This window comes from Gadus morhua, chromosome 20 (genome assembly GCF_902167405.1).
Source record: "Gadus morhua chromosome 20, gadMor3.0, whole genome shotgun sequence".
Taxonomy (NCBI): Eukaryota; Metazoa; Chordata; class Actinopteri; order Gadiformes; family Gadidae; genus Gadus; species Gadus morhua.
In genome coordinates, this window is record NC_044067.1 from 837879 (window position 1) to 855650 (window position 17772).

The following is a 17772-nucleotide window of genomic DNA, read 5'->3' on the forward strand; positions in this document are numbered from 1 at the left end:
TCTCTCTTCTGTTAATTAATCATTCAATGTTATTTTCTGTCTTGCCAAGTGTCCAACTTGCTTCCTATATACCATGTGTGATTTGGTTTTCATTATTAAACTCTCATACTGTGGAAATTATTTGAATTGAAACCAATTTAGCGACGAGATCAGTCTATCACTAAGCATACCTGAGAGAATACAGTCAGAATAATCAATGAGTTCATACAAGTTCAGTGAATCAGCAGAGGAACAGCTTTAATGCTCCACCATAGAAGAGATCAGGCTCCTTCACCAGGACGCAGTGAACATATGAGGTCAGCTGGCCGCAGGTCAGTGGGACGACCGCAATGCACCAGGAACTGCTGGGGTCCCCACGTAGTTACAAAGTTAATGATATAAAGTATTATATCATTAAAGTATTTTAATGGTAAAAAAGTAAAGTAAACGGCTCGGAAGTGTGATCTCCAGAAGTAAGAAATTAACACAAAATATTGTAAGAATATCTACACAATAATCTTTATTTCATGCATTTGCATTTATTTGATTTATCTTCATGGTGCGTGTTCTCTTGTTAAAAAACAAACAAAAAACAGCGTCTTGGAAAAAAATTAAATAAACTTTGAATTTATATTCAACAATATTGTTTAAAAATCATTGTTCAAAATGTATAGAATGGGCCAACAAACCAGTTTAACAGGATCAATTGATTATTAACATGTGTCTAGGTAGAAAATGTAATTTTCCTGAAAATATTCCAATGGGTTTATAGCGGTTCGGAAAAGAGCTGATTTTTTATTTTATGGTCAACGTCAACAAAACAAATTTGCGTTGTGGAAGACAATATTCTATGATTACATGAAGCAATGTGGGAGACGTCATCCTGGACCAGTCTGAATTAATAACGCCCACCTCCAGGGGGCGCTAGCAGCGTGTCAGTGGATCCGAACACTAGAGAGCGGCTGTCTGAAGAGGGCCTCCCTCCACATCCCCTAAAACTACTTCTCATGTGGCGGTATTGTTATTTAAAACGTTACATTTATTTAGCGCTTTCTTCAGAGACTTAATGGACTGCATGGTGACCGGTGACCAATCAGAGAGCTCTACAGTTACTACCTCACATTCACCATTCGTCCACACAGCGACGGCAGGGTCAGCCATAAAGCGACAGCCAGCTCCGTGGGACCGGGTCGGGGGTGGGGTCATGCTCAGGGACACTTCGGCTCTCAGCAGCCGGGGGTCCAACTAGCCGCCTTCGGGTGCCAGTCGACCCGCGTGTTTTAGAAGCAGCAGTGCACAATGAAAAGGAGCTTTGTTGCTAATTACATTCATAAACAATCCTTCATAATCAATAATTATAATTGTATTTCTTGTGTATGACCATGAGTATACAATCCATTATAGGGGCCATGTACTGATGTACTGGCAACACAATATGAACGCCGTGGCCTCATACCGAGACTCCAGGCTCCGCCCACAAACCCTCCTCGACCTTCAGAGGAATTCAAACGCAGGTACACGCACACACAAACACAAACACACACACACCAGATACAGACACACACACACACACACACACACACACAAACACAAACACACACACACACATAGACACACACACTCACACACACCCCTGTCATGGTGCAGCTGAATTGAGCACGGAGCAGACGATGTGTCGCCGCCCCCCGCTTCAGGCGGTGATGATGTCACAGGACGCCACGACCAGCCCGTCTCTGGGCCCCCGGGTGGCTGACCGCCCTCCTCCCTCCTCCCCTCCTCCCCTCCCTCCCCCCCCTCCTCCTCTGTTACCTAACTGACCCTCCGCTGCATTCACCAGGTCACCCCCCCACGTCCATGACTCCCCTCTCACCCTCCCTCTCCTCCCCCCATTCCCGCTAGAAAGCACAGCACTGACACCAACTGTCTGTTTCTATCTGTCTGTCTGTGTGTCTTTATATCTGTCCCCTCTCTGCCTTTGTGACTCTCTCTCTCTCTCTCTCTCTCTCTCTCTCTCTCTCTCTCTCTCTCTCTCTCTCTCTCTCTCTTCTCTCTCCTCTCTCTCTCTCTCTCTCTCTCCTCCCTCCCCCCTCTCTCTATTATGTGATATATAATAGGATATCAGCTGTTGTCGTCTCCTGAATATCTATTAAACATGGCTGCTGGTGGGAGATGGAGTGAGAGTGGGGGACAGAGAGGGTGTGTTTGGGGAGGGAGGTTGGAGGAGGATGCTGACGCGGGCTGGCCAGGATGAGCTTGTGTAACAGGAGACTCTCTCAGCACGTCACCGCAGGACAGCAGCCTCTCCCTCGACATCCCATAATGTCCCGTCCCTCGTCACAGAGGCAGTCAATGCACCTCGTATACGCCCAGGTCTGCTTCACCACTCCGAGTGTGAACCAGGTGTGACACAGAGTGTGACACCTAGTGTGGGACCAGAAGGGACACCAGGTGTGACACCAGGTGTGAAACCGAGTGTGACACCTAGTGTGGGACCAGTTGGGACACCAGGTGTGACACCAGGTGTGATACTGAGTGTGACACCTAGTGTGGGACCGGGTGGGACACCAGGTGTGACACCAGATGTGACAAAGAGTGTGACACCTAGTGTGGGACCAGGTGGGACACCAGGTGTGACACCAGATGTGACACAGAGTGTGACACCTAGTGTGGGACCAGGTGGGACACCAGGTGTGACACCAGATGTGACACCTAGTGTGGGACCAGGTCGGACACCAGGTGTGACACCAGATGTGACAAAGGTGTGACACCTAGTGTGGGACCGGGTGTGACACCGAGTGTGACACCAGATGTGACAGAGTGTGACACCTAGTGTGGGACCAGATGTGACACCAGGTGTGACACCAGATGTGACACCAGATGTGACACCTAGTGTGGGACCGGGTGTGACACCGAGCCACACGGCCGTCCAGGACAGGGTGTAGGATGAAGCGTCTCTATCGGCCCTCTTATGGCCACGCCCCGCCGCGGGCGGGCCTCTGAGTGCGACACAGTCGAGTAGAAAACATCAATATGCTGCTGCTGATGTTTGTTTTCCATCCATTGACCTGCGATGACATCATTAAACACACACACACACACACACACACACACACACACACACACACCACACACACACACACACACACACACACACACACACACACACACACACACACACACACACACACACCTCCTGCTGACCAGGAGTTCTTCAGCTTGTCAGGATAGTGGTCATCTGGCTGAACGGTTGTGGACAGCGTCTATTGCCTAGCGTCGGATTTCACCGCTACTCCTCCCCTTCCGGTTGCTGGCATTTCCCCCCGGCACTATTTTGCATGGAAACCGCTGCTGCTTCCCGGGCTTAGCCCCGCCCTAGACGATTGTGATTGGTTTAAAGAAATGAAAACAGGCCCGCCCAGTTTCCCCACGGATAGACGTGCTCGAGGTAGCGTGGTTCCAGACCATTCTACTTGCTGTAGTTTGGTCTGGCTTTGCGAGTAGGATATGGTGACTAAATGTGTGTTTCCAAATGTAGATGAATGTATGCTACTGGTATTAACGTCCAGCTGAAAAATCCAGATCAAGTTTCTCCACAAATTACCAGAGGAAGTGAATCCTGAGTGTGCGTCACACAACTTGACAACAGTAAGTGATGAAGAGCCTCCCTGCAGTGAGACGCTCCGGCTGGCCTGCTCTGAGTCAGCCTACAGCGCCGCCGGTGGCCGAGGCCTGCCACTGCACCTGGGTCTGTGAGTGGGCTCCACTCTCCCTGGCCTCTCACACTCACTCCTCCTCCCCCCCCCCACCTTCTCCTCCACTTCCTCCTGGCACGGAGGTCATCATGGGAGTACTCAGCACCCCCCGGGCCTGGGGTGTCGGGTGATTGGCTGATAGAGCAGGTCTCTGATTACTCCTCTGTTCTGAAGTCTGAGATGGACCTCTATAGTACCGTGGTCGAGGGAGTGCATGTGTGTGGGTGTGTGTGTGGTGTGTGTGTGTGTACGCTCGTGTGTGGCTACCTACGTGTGTACGTGTACCTGGTGTCTGTGTGCGTACCTATGGCCCTGTGTATGAGTGTGTGTATCTCTGGTGTGTGGTGTGCGTTTACACAAGTGTGTGTGTGTGTGTGTGTGTGTGTGTGGTGTGCGTTAACACAAGTGTGTGTGCGTGTGGGAGTGCGTGTATGTGTGTGTGTGTGTGTGTGTGTGTGTGTGTGGTGTGTTGTGTGTGTGGTGTGTGTCTGTAGATGCTGACAGCCTCAGGGCCGTTCCGTGAGGTGGGTCCGTCTGGCCCTTCCAGGCCAGAGTCTAAGGACACGCCCCCCCTGATGTCTCCCGAGCAGTGCTGCGGCGCCTGTGATTGGTCGGTTATTCTGACGATATAAGAGTTCAGAGGCAGGATACAAAGTAAACAAATTAAACTGCCCTGGCTCAGCTCCAAGGACCAGGTTTTATACGTCTCATATAATAAAAGACTAACATAAAATGTATATATATATATAATTATACATACAGTATATATATACAGCATATATACCTCTACAACAAGGTGCTTGTTCTGTAGTTCTGACCTCCAGTAAATCCAATCCAGCCCTCTGATTGGTAAGCTAGGGCAAAAAATTGCCTGCTTCCTCAGCCAATCAAATCCTCTGTCCCTCCACTTCCCCCTACCCCCACGTCACCCCTGTGCCAGGCCCACTTATCTGCCCTTTGAATGCTGCAAATTGGTGAACTGAAAAATAGGCTTGAATTCGTCCTGCATTGTCCTTTACAAGCATCAACCGCGGCTTATGTCGTCACACACACACACACACACACACACACACACACACGGACACACACACACGGACCACACAGACAGACAGACACACACACACACAGACACACACACACAAAAGGAAAAGCTAATCCTCAGACATGAAGTTGGATGAAGGAAAGAAAATAAACCTGCCCCCTCTGAGACCCCGACACAGAGACCTGCCCCCCTCTGAGACCTGCCCCCCTCTCCACACCCCTATCTGCGAACTGCCCCCCCTCTGCCGCCCCCCCCTCTGAGACCCACAACACAGAGACCTGCCCCCTCTGAGACCTGCCCCCCCTCTGAGACCTGCCCCCCTCTGAGACCCCCCGACACAGAGACCTGCCCCCCCTCTGAGACCTGCCCCCCCTCTGAGACCTGCCCCCTCTGAGACCCCCGACACAGAGACCTGCCCCCCTCTGAGACCTGCCCCCCTCTGAGACCCCCCGACACAGAGACCTGCCCCCCTCTGAGACCCCCCGACACAGAGACCTGCCCCCCTCTGAGACCTGCCCCCCTCTGAGACCACCGACAGAGACCTGCCCCCCCTCTCAGACCCACCGACAGAGACCTGCCCCCCCTCTGAGACCCACCGACACAGAGCTGCCCCCCCTCTGAGACCCCCCGACACAGAGACCTGCCCCCCCTCTCAGACCCACCGACAGAGACCTGCCCCCCCTCTGAGACCTGCCCCCCCTCTCAGACCCCCGACACAGAGACCTGCCCCCCCTCTGAGACCCAATGACACACAGAGCTGCCGGCCTCTGAACCCAGCACCATCGCGGCCCTGGCTACTGACACACACAAACACACACACACACACACACCACACACACACACACACACACACACACACACACCACACACACACACACACACACACACACACACACACACACACAACACACCATGACCCCCTCAGTCTGCAGCTGGCGACGTGCTGACGTGTTTGTGGTGACTGGTAGAGAACTCAGGGGAAGGCTCCATTGTTACCTCTGACCACACAAGAGGAGGGCTGTGTGTGTGTGTGTGTGTCTGTGTCTGTGTCTGTGTCTGTGTGTGGTGTGTGTGTGTGTGTGTGTGTGTGGTTGGTGTGTGTGTGTGTGTGTGTGTGTGTGTGTGTGTGTGGTTCACCACTGAGACGCAGGTAAAGAGTTCAAGTACAAATCCAAAGTTTCTAATAAATGATCTTTATTCAAATAAATATGCAATTCTATTATCACATAAATAAAATAAAAAACGTTCTTGGGAACTCCTACATTCCTACTCTCTCTCACACACACACACACACACACAATATACAATCTTACAAATTGTGAGGATTGAACTAACGTTACAGTTCCTATTTAAAGTTTGCTGAAAGGGTTCTCTTCCAGGTTTCAGTCTTTAGTGTTTCAATGTGAAGTTGGGAGAAAACCAAACCTTGACGTAACAAAAGGTATAAAGTGCGACGTGTGTTTCTTTCTGTCAGGTAGGAGAACATCAGGAGGAGCGGATGGCCCGGAGTCATGCGTCTCCTCGCTTTGGGGTTCCTCGTGTCGCGGGCTTTGTTCACGAGCAAGGCACACGATTTGTTGGTGAGTGCCGTCTACAGTAATATATCAACACTGCTTGTTTCTGAAGATTAAACTGTGTTCTTCATCACCAGATACACACAGATATGTGGCTAACCAACCGAACAATGTGTGGTTAGCATAGCTGACGTAGCTTAGTTAGCTAATTCACGCTCTGAACAGACAGCATAGAACATCTAAAACAGTTTTTGTTGCGCTAAACAAGTTCTAGTGACCTTGAACCACAGAGGCTACAGACAGTTCAAGATAATCAGTTTCCAGCAAATAAATTGTATTGCTGTATACACACATATTTAGCCTATTATTTCTGGTACTTATTTTTTTGTTGAAAAGTACAAAATGGATACCACGATAATTCTAACAACAGCTTAGGGATTTTACAGCACAGAGTAGCTTCAGCGACTGGAGGCAGAGGAAGCTTTCACATAGAAAAAGCCAAAGGGATAACGCTGGAGTGCTAGTAGTTACCAGCATGCTATGTTTGGGGACATAGCAGAGGAAAATCAGTAGTGTGCACGTGTTAGAGTACACCTTTGTTGAGATTCTCAGACTTTGGTTTCGAACCAAATTATGCCTTGCAGCACTACATAATAGAGAAGAGGAAATCCTGAAAGCCTGTCAGTTGGAGAAAGAACGTTTAACACCACGTCTTTGTCCAATTCTACAGTATTGTGCTATAAGCTCATATAATTGGTACCAGCCGTATAAAAAGACAAGTAACAATAGTGCAGAGAATGCATATTGGCCATCCTATGAATATCCATCGCCTCACTTTCCTTCATATTTCAAAATGAAATACTGTGATCTTTGTTCCGTTATTGATAAAAATTAAGCCAGACAGATAAGACAGCATTAACTCTGGGACTCAGGAGTTTAGAGGACAGGTTAACAAATCAAATCCCGTTTCGAACATGGTGATCTATGGAGGTAGTAATTCAATTTTAAGTCAGTATGATCAGACGCCAGCAAGCTGACTGAACGAACCTGTTGTGCTGACGTCATTCAGATATACATCAGCCTATATAATATGTCCTACGCCCATCTTTCATCCACACCTTGTCGTCAATTTAAATTGAGGTGAGCGCAAGCTCGGGCAGAACTCAGAAAGAAGCCAACATTATCACAGTTTCAATACCAAGTCAGGACCTTGAGCAAAAGGTCCGGGAAAGTGGTGTGACGCATCACGCTCATAACCCCACTGCCAGGGATGGACGCAACGAGGTCGGAAATCCTGACAGAATAAAGACGGGGAAGATCTTCCCTCAAGCACAGTGGAAAACAACGCAGTGCTCTCAAAATCAAAGTCAAAGTGTTACCTAGAAGAGAAACAGAGGAGAATGGTATCCTCAACGAACATTGATGAAACATGGTCTCAGGAGCATACCTTATAAGGAACTGTAACACCTGAACCCTGGTTTGATCCGTCTCGGGGGGTTCTGTGCGATGGAGGGCTCTGTCTGTGCGCCCTTTGGAAGTTTGGCTCAGGGTCTTTTGAGGAGTCCTTCCAGCCCAACTTTGTTATTGCTTCTCTGGTCATCTTGTAAAAATTCAAAGCCTTCCAGAGTTTGGTTATTGCTTAGGCTTCAGTCTATATTATACCCAAAGTTGAGACATCCATATCCACACGAGAGACCAATATCCGTAGATCTGTGAAGAAGACGCATTTGTGCATCCTATCTTCAAAACAAAATGTAAACGTGTTGCTTGCTTCATGTTGTTTGAACTTTAGTCCACTGCCTGCCTCCACTCTGCCTTTTCTCCAGACACCTTTCCACCAGTAGGATAGTTAGCGAGCCCATGATTGGTCTGAGGGATTGCTCATGTTTTCACTTCACCATCACACAGCTGCTCAGCTGCGGCTGTCCAACCAGACCGGGCTCCTGCACGTCTTCGTTGTCCCCGCTGAGGCAGCCCAGGTCCCAGGCCGTTGGACCAGACGGGAGCACAAGGGGACCTCCGATCCCCAAGTCCTGGGGCAGGTGCTGTAGTTGGAGGCTGGAGGGGTGGCTGGAGGGGTGGCTGATGTGGGGCGGCTGGCTGATGTGCAGGTGGGCCTCCAGGAGGTCGGCAGCAGAGGCCACCGGGGAGACACTGGACGGGTAGCAGGGGCACGATGAGGAGCAGGAGCTGGACTGTGAAGGTGGATTGAGGGGCTGCTGCCAGGGGCTGCACACTGGCACAACCGGAGCCGTCTGGGGAGGCTGGGAGCCCTGAGGCATGGCACACTGAGGCAGGGAGCACTGAGGCAGGGAGCACTGAGGCAGGGAGCACTGAGGCAGGGAGCACTGAGCCAGGGAGCACTGAGGCAGGGAGCACTGAGCCAGGGAGCACGGAGGCAGAGAGCATGGAGGCAGAGAGCATGGAGGCAGAGAGCATGGAGGCAGAGAGCATGGAGGCAGGCGTGGGCTGTGGGTCGCTCTGGGGGTGTGAGGCAGCTGAAGAGGCAAACAAAGTGGCTGGGGGGGGGACGGCGAGGTCTGCTGTGTCAGGAACAGCCGGGGATTCTGGGAGGATGGTCCTTGAAGGGCCTGGGTTTTTGGCTGGTGTTGAATCTGCAGCATCCTGTTCAACCAAGACAAAGTGGATTTAATGGATGAAGTGCTGCACTAAGTCAATGTTTTTGTCTATTTCTCTGCATTTGTGAGTGCATGCATTAGCCAGCATGCATGTGCTCCCATGTCTCAAGCTCACCTCTGCTGATGCAGCACTTCCTCGAGCATGCTGCGATGCTCTGAGAGGGTCGGACCCAGTGACCCACGGCTGCCACGGTTACAGAAAGGAGGCTGGGCAGCCTGCCTCGTCAGACCTTTGATCTTGTTTAATCCCAAGAGCGCTTTTGTGCGAGTGTTCTTCCTCAGTTGCTGGCGGAACGCTTTGAGTCCTGCAAGGAGGCACAGGAAGTAGTGAGCTACAAAATACCCTTTGGTGGCCAGTCACACCAAACAGCACCGAGAGGAGAGTTCTCAGGTCAGTATTTGTTATTGTGATGACTCAAGCTGGTCGGTTCTTCTCACCTTGTGGGAGGGATGTGTCGGAGGCTCTCCGGCCTTCCTGGAAGCTGGCGGCAGGGAGGCGGCCCTGGGTCTGGGGCAGGAGGTGGGCGGAGAGGGCCAGAGAGGATCCTGGAGGGAGCAGGCCTCCACGCTCAGTCCCGCTGAAGGCCTGCATAGAGGGATGCTGGCTGGACGAGGACCTCAAACAGCCGTCAGAAGAGGCACCGTCTGAAGGACTGACCACGATGCCTGCAAGGGCAGAAAATAAAGGAGTTCAAGTAGAGCCAGAGCATCGTGACAGGACATCGGTACAAAAGCACCCGCTCCTGTGAGGGAATACTCACAAGGTGGGCTGCATCGATGGAAGCCAGCGGACACCTCGGCCAGCGTGTGTCTCCGGGAGGCGGTGGTGGGGAGGCCCATGGGTCCGGGGGACCGGCCAGCCTCCTCCTCCTCCTCCAGGTCATGCGGCCTCACCTCCTCGCTGATGCTGGTCTCCAGCAGGCTGGTGGGGGAGATGGAGCGGTTCCACAGCAGCCGGTTCAGGCTGGCCTCCACTGGAAACACCACTCGCTGGAGACAGGGGGGAGCGCTAACGGTTAGCCTCGGACAGACTGAGGACAGATGGGGGGAATGCTAATGGTTAGCCACAGGTGGACTGGAGACAGATGGGGGGAATGCTAACAGTTAGCCGCGGACGGACATGGGTCAGATGGGGGGAATTCTAACGGTTTGCCGCAGATGGACTGGAGACAGATGGGGGAAATGCTAACGGTTAGCCGCAGACGGACTGGAGACGGATGGGGGGTATGCTAACAGTTAGCCGCAGACGGACTGGAGGCATATGGGTGTGAATGCTGAGCGCTAGCTTTGTATTCTAAGGAACGTGGATAGTGCTAGTTTAAAACTATAACATCTAAGGTTTTACCTGGAACAATCCCCCTTGGTCGCACTCCATTTCGGGGTAAACAGGATGGCCACACGTGGTGGTCGGAATGGAAAATGGTGTGTTTCTGAAGCCTTCACTGGGGTCCATAATCAGCTGAGGAAAGAGAAGGAACATCGAAGGTTGAGATATTGAATTTACAGGTCTTGAACTTTTGAAAGTCTGGGCTAAAGGTCAGGCATGGCCCCCACCTCTGGGGCGCTTGTATCGGAGGTGCTCCTGGGTCTCTGGGTCCAGGTCTGGCGGCTGAGCTGCTGGGCCCGGTGCTCCCGGACCCGCTCCAGCAGCAGGTAGTAGATGGCGGAGAAGTGATTGTAGCTGCTGCTCTGTAGGGACTGAAGGAGCACACAGGTGCTTGTTAGTGGCTGTTGGTTTGCTTTCCGCTCTATCCTATCCTATACCCACAGCATGAGGCCCTCAAAAACGACATTGCTAGAAGGGCTACTTTAGGGCACTGATTGTATAATGACAAAGATGATGCTATTTCTACCATCAGAGTTAGCTGTAAGCCCCCCGGCATGCAGCCAGCCCTATGTGGGGGTCAGCCTGGCGTCAGGAAGCTCACACACCGTTCAGTTTAATCCTCACACTCCCACCCTCTACACCCTGACTCATGCCCCGCCACCCTCCTGAAAATGTTGAGCACCGTTTCAGGTCCCAGATCCAGGGGGTCGGGTTTACCTCGATGGTCCTCTGGCGGTCGATGCCCAGGCCGTTCATGATGCCCAGCACCGGCTCGCTGTAGTCCCCAGGTTGGAGCTGTACTCCGTCAAGGAATGGCCCAGGGTCTGCAGGGGGGCGGCCGGGTCCGCCATCATCCAGCGGTGCTGCTTGATCTGGGCCACGCTGATTCTCCTGGCCGGGTCCACCACCAGCATCTTACGGATGAGGCTCTCGCAGTCTGGAAGGAGAAGGGACGAGATGAGATCCTCTGTTTATGTTCAGCTCAACACAGGGAAGCCTGGCATTCTAATACCCCTCATTTCTAACTACAGCAATAGCTGGGTAGTCCTTTCCCCCTCGCCTGTGTGGGGACTTCCTACCTTCCGACATGAAGAAAGGGATCCTGAAGCGTCCCTCTGTGACCCTCTGCCGGAGCACAGGGAGGCTGTGGCCGTCGAAGGGAAGGGAGCCGCACACCAGGACGTAGAGGACCACCCGAGGCTCTGCAGGACAAGGGAGAGGAGCAGCGGGGTCAGAGCGGGGTCAGAGCGGGGGCAGAGTCCCGGGGACTGTGCTGGTCGCTCTGTGGTGGGGAGCTACTCTGTGAGTTCTGGAGGCTCACCCAGATGTCCAGCTGAGGGCCTTCATACTCCTTTCCCTCGAACACCTCAGGCGCGGCGTAGGGCGGACTGCCGCACCACGTGGCCAGCGGCTCGCCCGCGTTGTAGAAGTTCCCGAATCCAAAGTCTACCCAGAGGGAGAAGGAGGGCTAATTAGCAACCACTTAGAGCTCAGGGTGTTTCCATCTTATTCTGCGATTCCCGTCGGCTTATGGCGGAAAAGTGGTTTGTAAGATAAGTCTAGGTTCCACTGGGCCAAAGGACTGGAATGGAACAGATATAATCAAGCTAATAATACTGTCACTTAGTGCACAAAGGGCTCGTTGTCTGGCTGAATTCACGCCATCACATTTCCTGTGTTTATGTATGGATGCCTGTGAATTTTTTTGCGTTTCTTCTATATGTTTTTATTAGATGTTGAACACATAACAGAGGTTGCTGTTTGACGTCTAATTCAGTCATGAGAATATTAGCCTCACACAAAGTGAATCATTATGGCACTCGCTTAGCTAAAGAACTAAAGTCGTCTATTGGCAGTGATCCATGAAGGAGCCTGACCAGGTCACATCCGTAGGGAGGGTGCCGTCCCCCTCCGGTCTGTGGGCCGACTCACCAGCTAGCTTGATGTTCATGTTGGCGTCCAGCAGCAGGTTCTCCGTCTTGAGGTCGCGGTGGACGATGTGGCGCCGGTGGCAATAGTCCACCGCCGTCAGGATCTGCCAGAACTTCCTGCGTGCCTCGTCTTCACTCATGCGGCCGCTGGAGGTCAGATGGTCTGCAAGGGAACATGGGAGCTTAAAAACCAGTCCCAACCAGTACAACCATCTGACAGAACCAGTGTACTGGATGATGCAGCAATGTACTCTGTACTCACCGAACATCTCTCCGTTTTTGGCATATTCTGTTACGATGTACAACATGTCTTTGGTCTCCATGACCTGAGAGAAAGAGAGACAGACAGTTTAGCCACGGCCTTTGGTTGGTGGCAATGTTCCACATTGAAGTACTTCAGCAGCTGCAGCTCTGGTTGTTGTGGACGTCTTCTGACCTCTCCTCCTCTTTCCTGAGTCTATCTCTTCCTCTGCTAGTTCCGCAGGATGCACGCACATGAACGTCCACACATACACACACACACACATACACACACTATGACCTCCTCTGAGTTAGCAACAGACCGTGTCATGTGTCATCCATCCAGTGTCCTAGCCCCCTCCCTCCCTTTCTCTTGGCCAGAACAACACTTCCAAGACTCCTCCTGACTTGCGCATTGGAGGGGGACGAATTCAACGGAAAAGACGCGATTCCCATTTCCTTGAAATCAGAGACACCCTCCTCTTCTCCAGAAAACCCCTCCGGGTGGAGAACTCAGTAGAAGACAACAAGCCGAAGCCCCACGTGAGTCACGCTGGTCTCCTTCAAACAGCCTCCCAGCGGATGAACCCCGGAGGTCAGGGAACCACAGGGACGCTTACCCCAGAGCGGGAGGCACGGAGCGACACCCTGGAGGGGAGTGACCCCTGACCCCCCCTCAGGGCAAGGAGAGGTGGAGGTCACCAGCAGGTCACCAGAAGGACCTGCTCTCGGAGTGAGAGCAGCACCCTGCGTTGTGTGCGTGTCTGCTGCCCCATGCCTCAGTTAACCCCCCATGCCTCATTACCCCCCCATGCCTCAGTTACCCCCCCATGCCTCAGTTACCCCCCCATGCCTCAGTTAACCCCCCATGCCTCAGTTACCCCCCCATGCCTCAGTTACCCCCCCATGCCTCAGTTGCCCCCCATGCCTCAGTTACCCCCCGTTGCCTCAGTTACCCCCCATGCCTCAGTTACCCCCCCATGCCTCAGTTACCCCCCCCATGCCTCAGTTACCCCCCCATGCCTCAGTTACCCCCCGTTGCCTCATTACCCCCCCATGCCTCAGTTACCCCCCGTTGCCTCATTACCCCCGTTGCCTCAGTTACCCCCCGTTGCCTCATTACCCCCGTTGCCTCAGTTACCCCCCCATGCCTCAGTTACCCCCCATGCCTCATTACCCCCCCATGCCTCAGTTACCCCCCATGCCTCATTACCCCCCCATGCCTCAGTTACCCCCCATGCCTCAGTAACCCCCCCATGCCTCAGTTACCCCCCCATGCCTCAGTTACCCCCCATGCCTCAGTTACCCCCCATGCCTCAGTTACCCCCCATGCCTCAGTTACCCCCCCATGCCTCAGTTACCCCCCATGCCTCAGTTACCCCCCCATGCCTCAGTTACCCCCCATGCCTCAGTTACCCCCGTTGCCTCATTACCCCCCCATGCCTCAGTTACCCCCCCATGCCTCAGTTACCCCCCCCCTTGCCTCAGTTACCCCCCCCTTGCCTCAGTTACCCCCCCCATGCCTCAGTTACCCCCCCATGCCTCATTACCCCCCCATGCCTCATTACCCCCCCTGCCTCATTACCCCCCCATGCCTCAGTTACCCCCCCATGCCTCAGTTAACCCCCATGCCTCAGTTACCCCCCATGCCTCAGTTACCCCCCCATGCCTCAGTTACCCCCCCATGCCTCATTACCCCCCCATGCCTCAGTTACCCCCCCATGCCTCAGTTCCCCCCCATGCCTCAGTTACCCCCCCCTGCCTCAGTTACCCCCCCATGCCTCAGTTACCCCCCCATGCCTCATTACCCCCCCATGCCTCAGTTACCCCCCATGCCTCAGTTATTCAGGGGAGTGAGGTGCGCTCTAATAAGCAGGTCCTTTGTGTGCTGCAGACTAGCAGGCTTCACCGCTAAAGCCCCGGTGCTGGTGGCATCACGTGACCCCGGCAACCCGGCGGCCGCTACCCCTGCAGTGAGGCTGATTGGGCTCGACACGGAGACCTGTGGACACACATGCATCCCTGGGAACCGCTCACATGCTCACAGGACATCCATGAAGCTCCGCTGGGCAACAGACCCCAGCCAGCCGACGCTAGGCTATGAACCCACTACACACATCCCAGGCCCCCCTCAGGACGCCCCTCAAGCCTCTCCCCAGAACACTTGACTAGCTGGCTAGCTTCAGCAGCAGGTCTGCTAGCTTCAGCAGCAGGTCTGCTAGTGTTAGCAGCAGGTCTGCTAGTGTTAGCAGCAGGTCTGCTAGCTTCAGCAGCAGGTCTGCTAGCTTCAGCAGCAGGTCTGCTAGTGTTAGCAGCAGGTCTGCTAGTGTTAGCAGCAGGTCTGCTAGCATTAGCAGCAGGTCTGCTAGCTTCAGCAGCAGGTCTGCTAGCGTTAGCAGCAGGTCTGCTAGCGTTAGCAGCAGGTCTGCTAGCGTTAGCAGCAGGCCTGCTAGCTTCAGCAGCAGGTCTGCTAGCCTTAACAACCGGGATACTGCATGTTTTAGCAATCAAATGAATTTGATGCTGTCGGGATGTGAAGAGAATTCAACTAATATGAAAAGAATGTTTTTAAAATAATGACCTGACCCCGCCTGTAATGTCCCCCAGAGACATAGCGTGATGCCCTCAGAGCTTCACCTGTTGTCTATATGTGGCTATGACTAATGTTTAACTCATTATATTTCTCTCTCACGCCCAGACATTCTTTATTCGTATTCATACTCACAGCAATGACCTTTGTTCACACACCACAATCGAGACATGAATGTGTGTGTGTGTGTGTGTGTGTGTGTGTGTGTGTGTGTGTGTGTGTGTGTGTGTTTATGCTTTTTTTCAATGTATGCTTAGAATTCACTGCATCTTTGCAAAACGCAACCAGTCACCAACATTCCCAACAAAACACGACGTCGCATCACGACAAAAACTGCTCTGCACCATTTTGATGCTGAAGATTTCTCCCCTGTGCAACCCTACAATCAGCCCCTTGACCAACGGGTCGAGGTTAGATCTCGGTTCTGACTGAGTACTGTCACTCTATGGTGCCACTTACACACACACACACACACACACACACACACACACACACACACACACACACACACACACACACACACACACACACACACACACACACACACACACACACACACACTCCTCACCTGGTAGAGTTTGATGATGTGCGGGTGGTGCAGCAGCTTCATGATCTGCACCTCCCTGTAGATCTTCTCCAGGTTTTGGGGGTCCAGCCGTGTCTTGTCTATGATCTTGATGGCTACCTGCAACAGTTACCACTTTTACATAATGTGACATCCTAGATGACCCGTCAAAATGAAACATGCGTGTCCTTATGACGTGGTGGCTGAACACAGACCCCCCCCCTGACCCCATGGTGAACACAGACCCCCCCCCTGACCCCACGGTGAACACAGACCCCCCCCCCTGACCCCCATGGTGAACACAGACTCCCCCTGACCCCCACGGTGAACACAGACCCCCCCTGACCCCCATTCTGCTCACCTGGGTCTTGGTCACTTTGTGGCGGGCCAGTTTGACCACAGCGAAGTTCCCCTTGCCCAGGGTGCGGAGGATCTCGTAGAAGCCCACCTGGAGGGGTCTTCCGTGGGCGGCGCCGGGTGGAGCCGCGGGACTGTTCTCCGTCTGCACCACCATGGTGTCGGGTGGAGGTCAGCACCACCTTAGAACCTGCAGAGTGTTGATGCATTCATGACTCCCTGCTGCAGAGTACTCTTGTATAGATTTAAATGTTATAGGCAATGACTAATTTTAATTAAATCTACATTTGCATGAAATCAAACTGAAAAAAATACATAAATACAATTACATTGCATGATAAATAGCACATGAATTAACTATAATTAACCTTATCTATAATGAGTTGTAATGCTTAAAAGAGCATACATTTGAAGACATCATAAATGTGTTTAGTTTAGTTTGCCGTGATGCCGTCTATTTCCCATATGGCTCTGATGCCAACCTCAGGTTAAGGAATGCTCTGCTGCTATCCTCAAGAATCCAGACGGGTCCTGACACCGATAAAGGTTTAACATGATCCAGGAAACGTCCCTACCTTAGCAAGCGTCCGGCAGGCAGCTCCTCTCACGGGTCTCACAGTCCACACAGGTCTCACGGGCCAACGCAGTCATTCCACAAACAGAGAAGGTGCACTGAAGGAAAATAATGTTTAACAAACGGACGCAGCAGCACTTGGTTTTCCTTGACCCCACGGGGAGAGAGGTCTTCGGAGCGGTGGTCTGTAGAGTGGTGGTATTTGGAGCGGTTGGGGGTCTTTGGAGCGGTGGTCTGTGAAGTGGTGGTCTGTGAAGTGGTGGTCTGCGGGGAGCGAGCCGTAAGATGCTCGTGACTCGGCTTGGGTCCCTCGTGCTGCTCGGCTCTCCGCTGGAATGCACTGGAGTCCACAGACAGCGCGAGGGGAACTCCTCCTCCTGCACTATTGACGTCACCGCGCGCGTCAGAGCGTCGAGCGGAGCGGCAGGGCCGGGCTCGAGCGCGAGGCACGGGTTGCCGGGCAACAGCTCGGCTCGGCTCGCGGTGACGTCAGTGCCGGTGGGGGGTTGCTTGGAGATGAGGACAATGACGTCAGTGGTAGAAATGTGTCACCACGTGATGTTTCCTCCCGGGCTGTTGAAGAGAACAGTGCGGTCTTCCGGATGATCCGAAACTAAAGCAACAGAAAGTAGCTGTTGATGAACCCTGAAGCGTCCCTCGACGACAGCGAGCCAAACTATCTTTAATCTCAAGGCCATGAGGCTGAATCAGCCCCCTGTGAGATTCAGTCTGTGAGACACGATTCAATGTTGAAGCCTTACGATTACTACTCCTTCATGCATCTTTTATGTAAGTATTTAACATCCATGTTCCATGCTTTTAAAAGCCAATAACGTGTGGGTGGGTTAGACAGTCCCTCTACCAGCTCAACGTTGGGATAGCTTTATGTTGTACGGAGAACTCCCCTCATACTGCCCAGTATCTCTCACCCAGGAAGGCTTTAGGACGTTCCTCCTGGCTATTCTTGGACAGCCCCATTGGGAGTAGAACCATGGTGGGGAGGAGAGAGTGGACGACCAGCCCAAGAAGCTGTGCCGATACACACACACACACACACCCACACACACACACACACACACACACACACACACACACACACACACACACACACACACACACACACACACAAAACTCCCACCTGGCCTCAAAAAAGACACACAGAGAGAAAGGTGACGCATACACACAAACACACACAGGTTTGAAAGGTGACACATACACACATTAGATGATGTGAGCCAGAGCATGTGGGCAAACTCCAGTCC

At 52.7% G+C, this 17772-nt stretch overlaps 1 protein-coding gene across 1 annotated transcript; it reads right to left on the bottom strand.

Annotated features, from left to right (window-relative positions):
- Window positions 1-5945: 5945 nt before the first annotated feature.
- Window positions 5946-17471, bottom strand: sik1 (salt-inducible kinase 1). Its single transcript, XM_030343165.1, is given in 15 exon segments — window positions 5946-8912; window positions 9042-9231; window positions 9365-9592; window positions 9688-9916; window positions 10272-10385; window positions 10481-10624; window positions 10971-11041; window positions 11044-11190; window positions 11333-11453; window positions 11575-11699; window positions 12186-12347; window positions 12447-12510; window positions 15583-15699; window positions 15941-16126; window positions 16512-17471. Coding segments are annotated over 14 exon segments (2601 nt in total). The 5' UTR covers window positions 16094-16126; window positions 16512-17471; the 3' UTR covers window positions 5946-8176.
- Window positions 17472-17772: the final 301 nt, after the last annotated feature.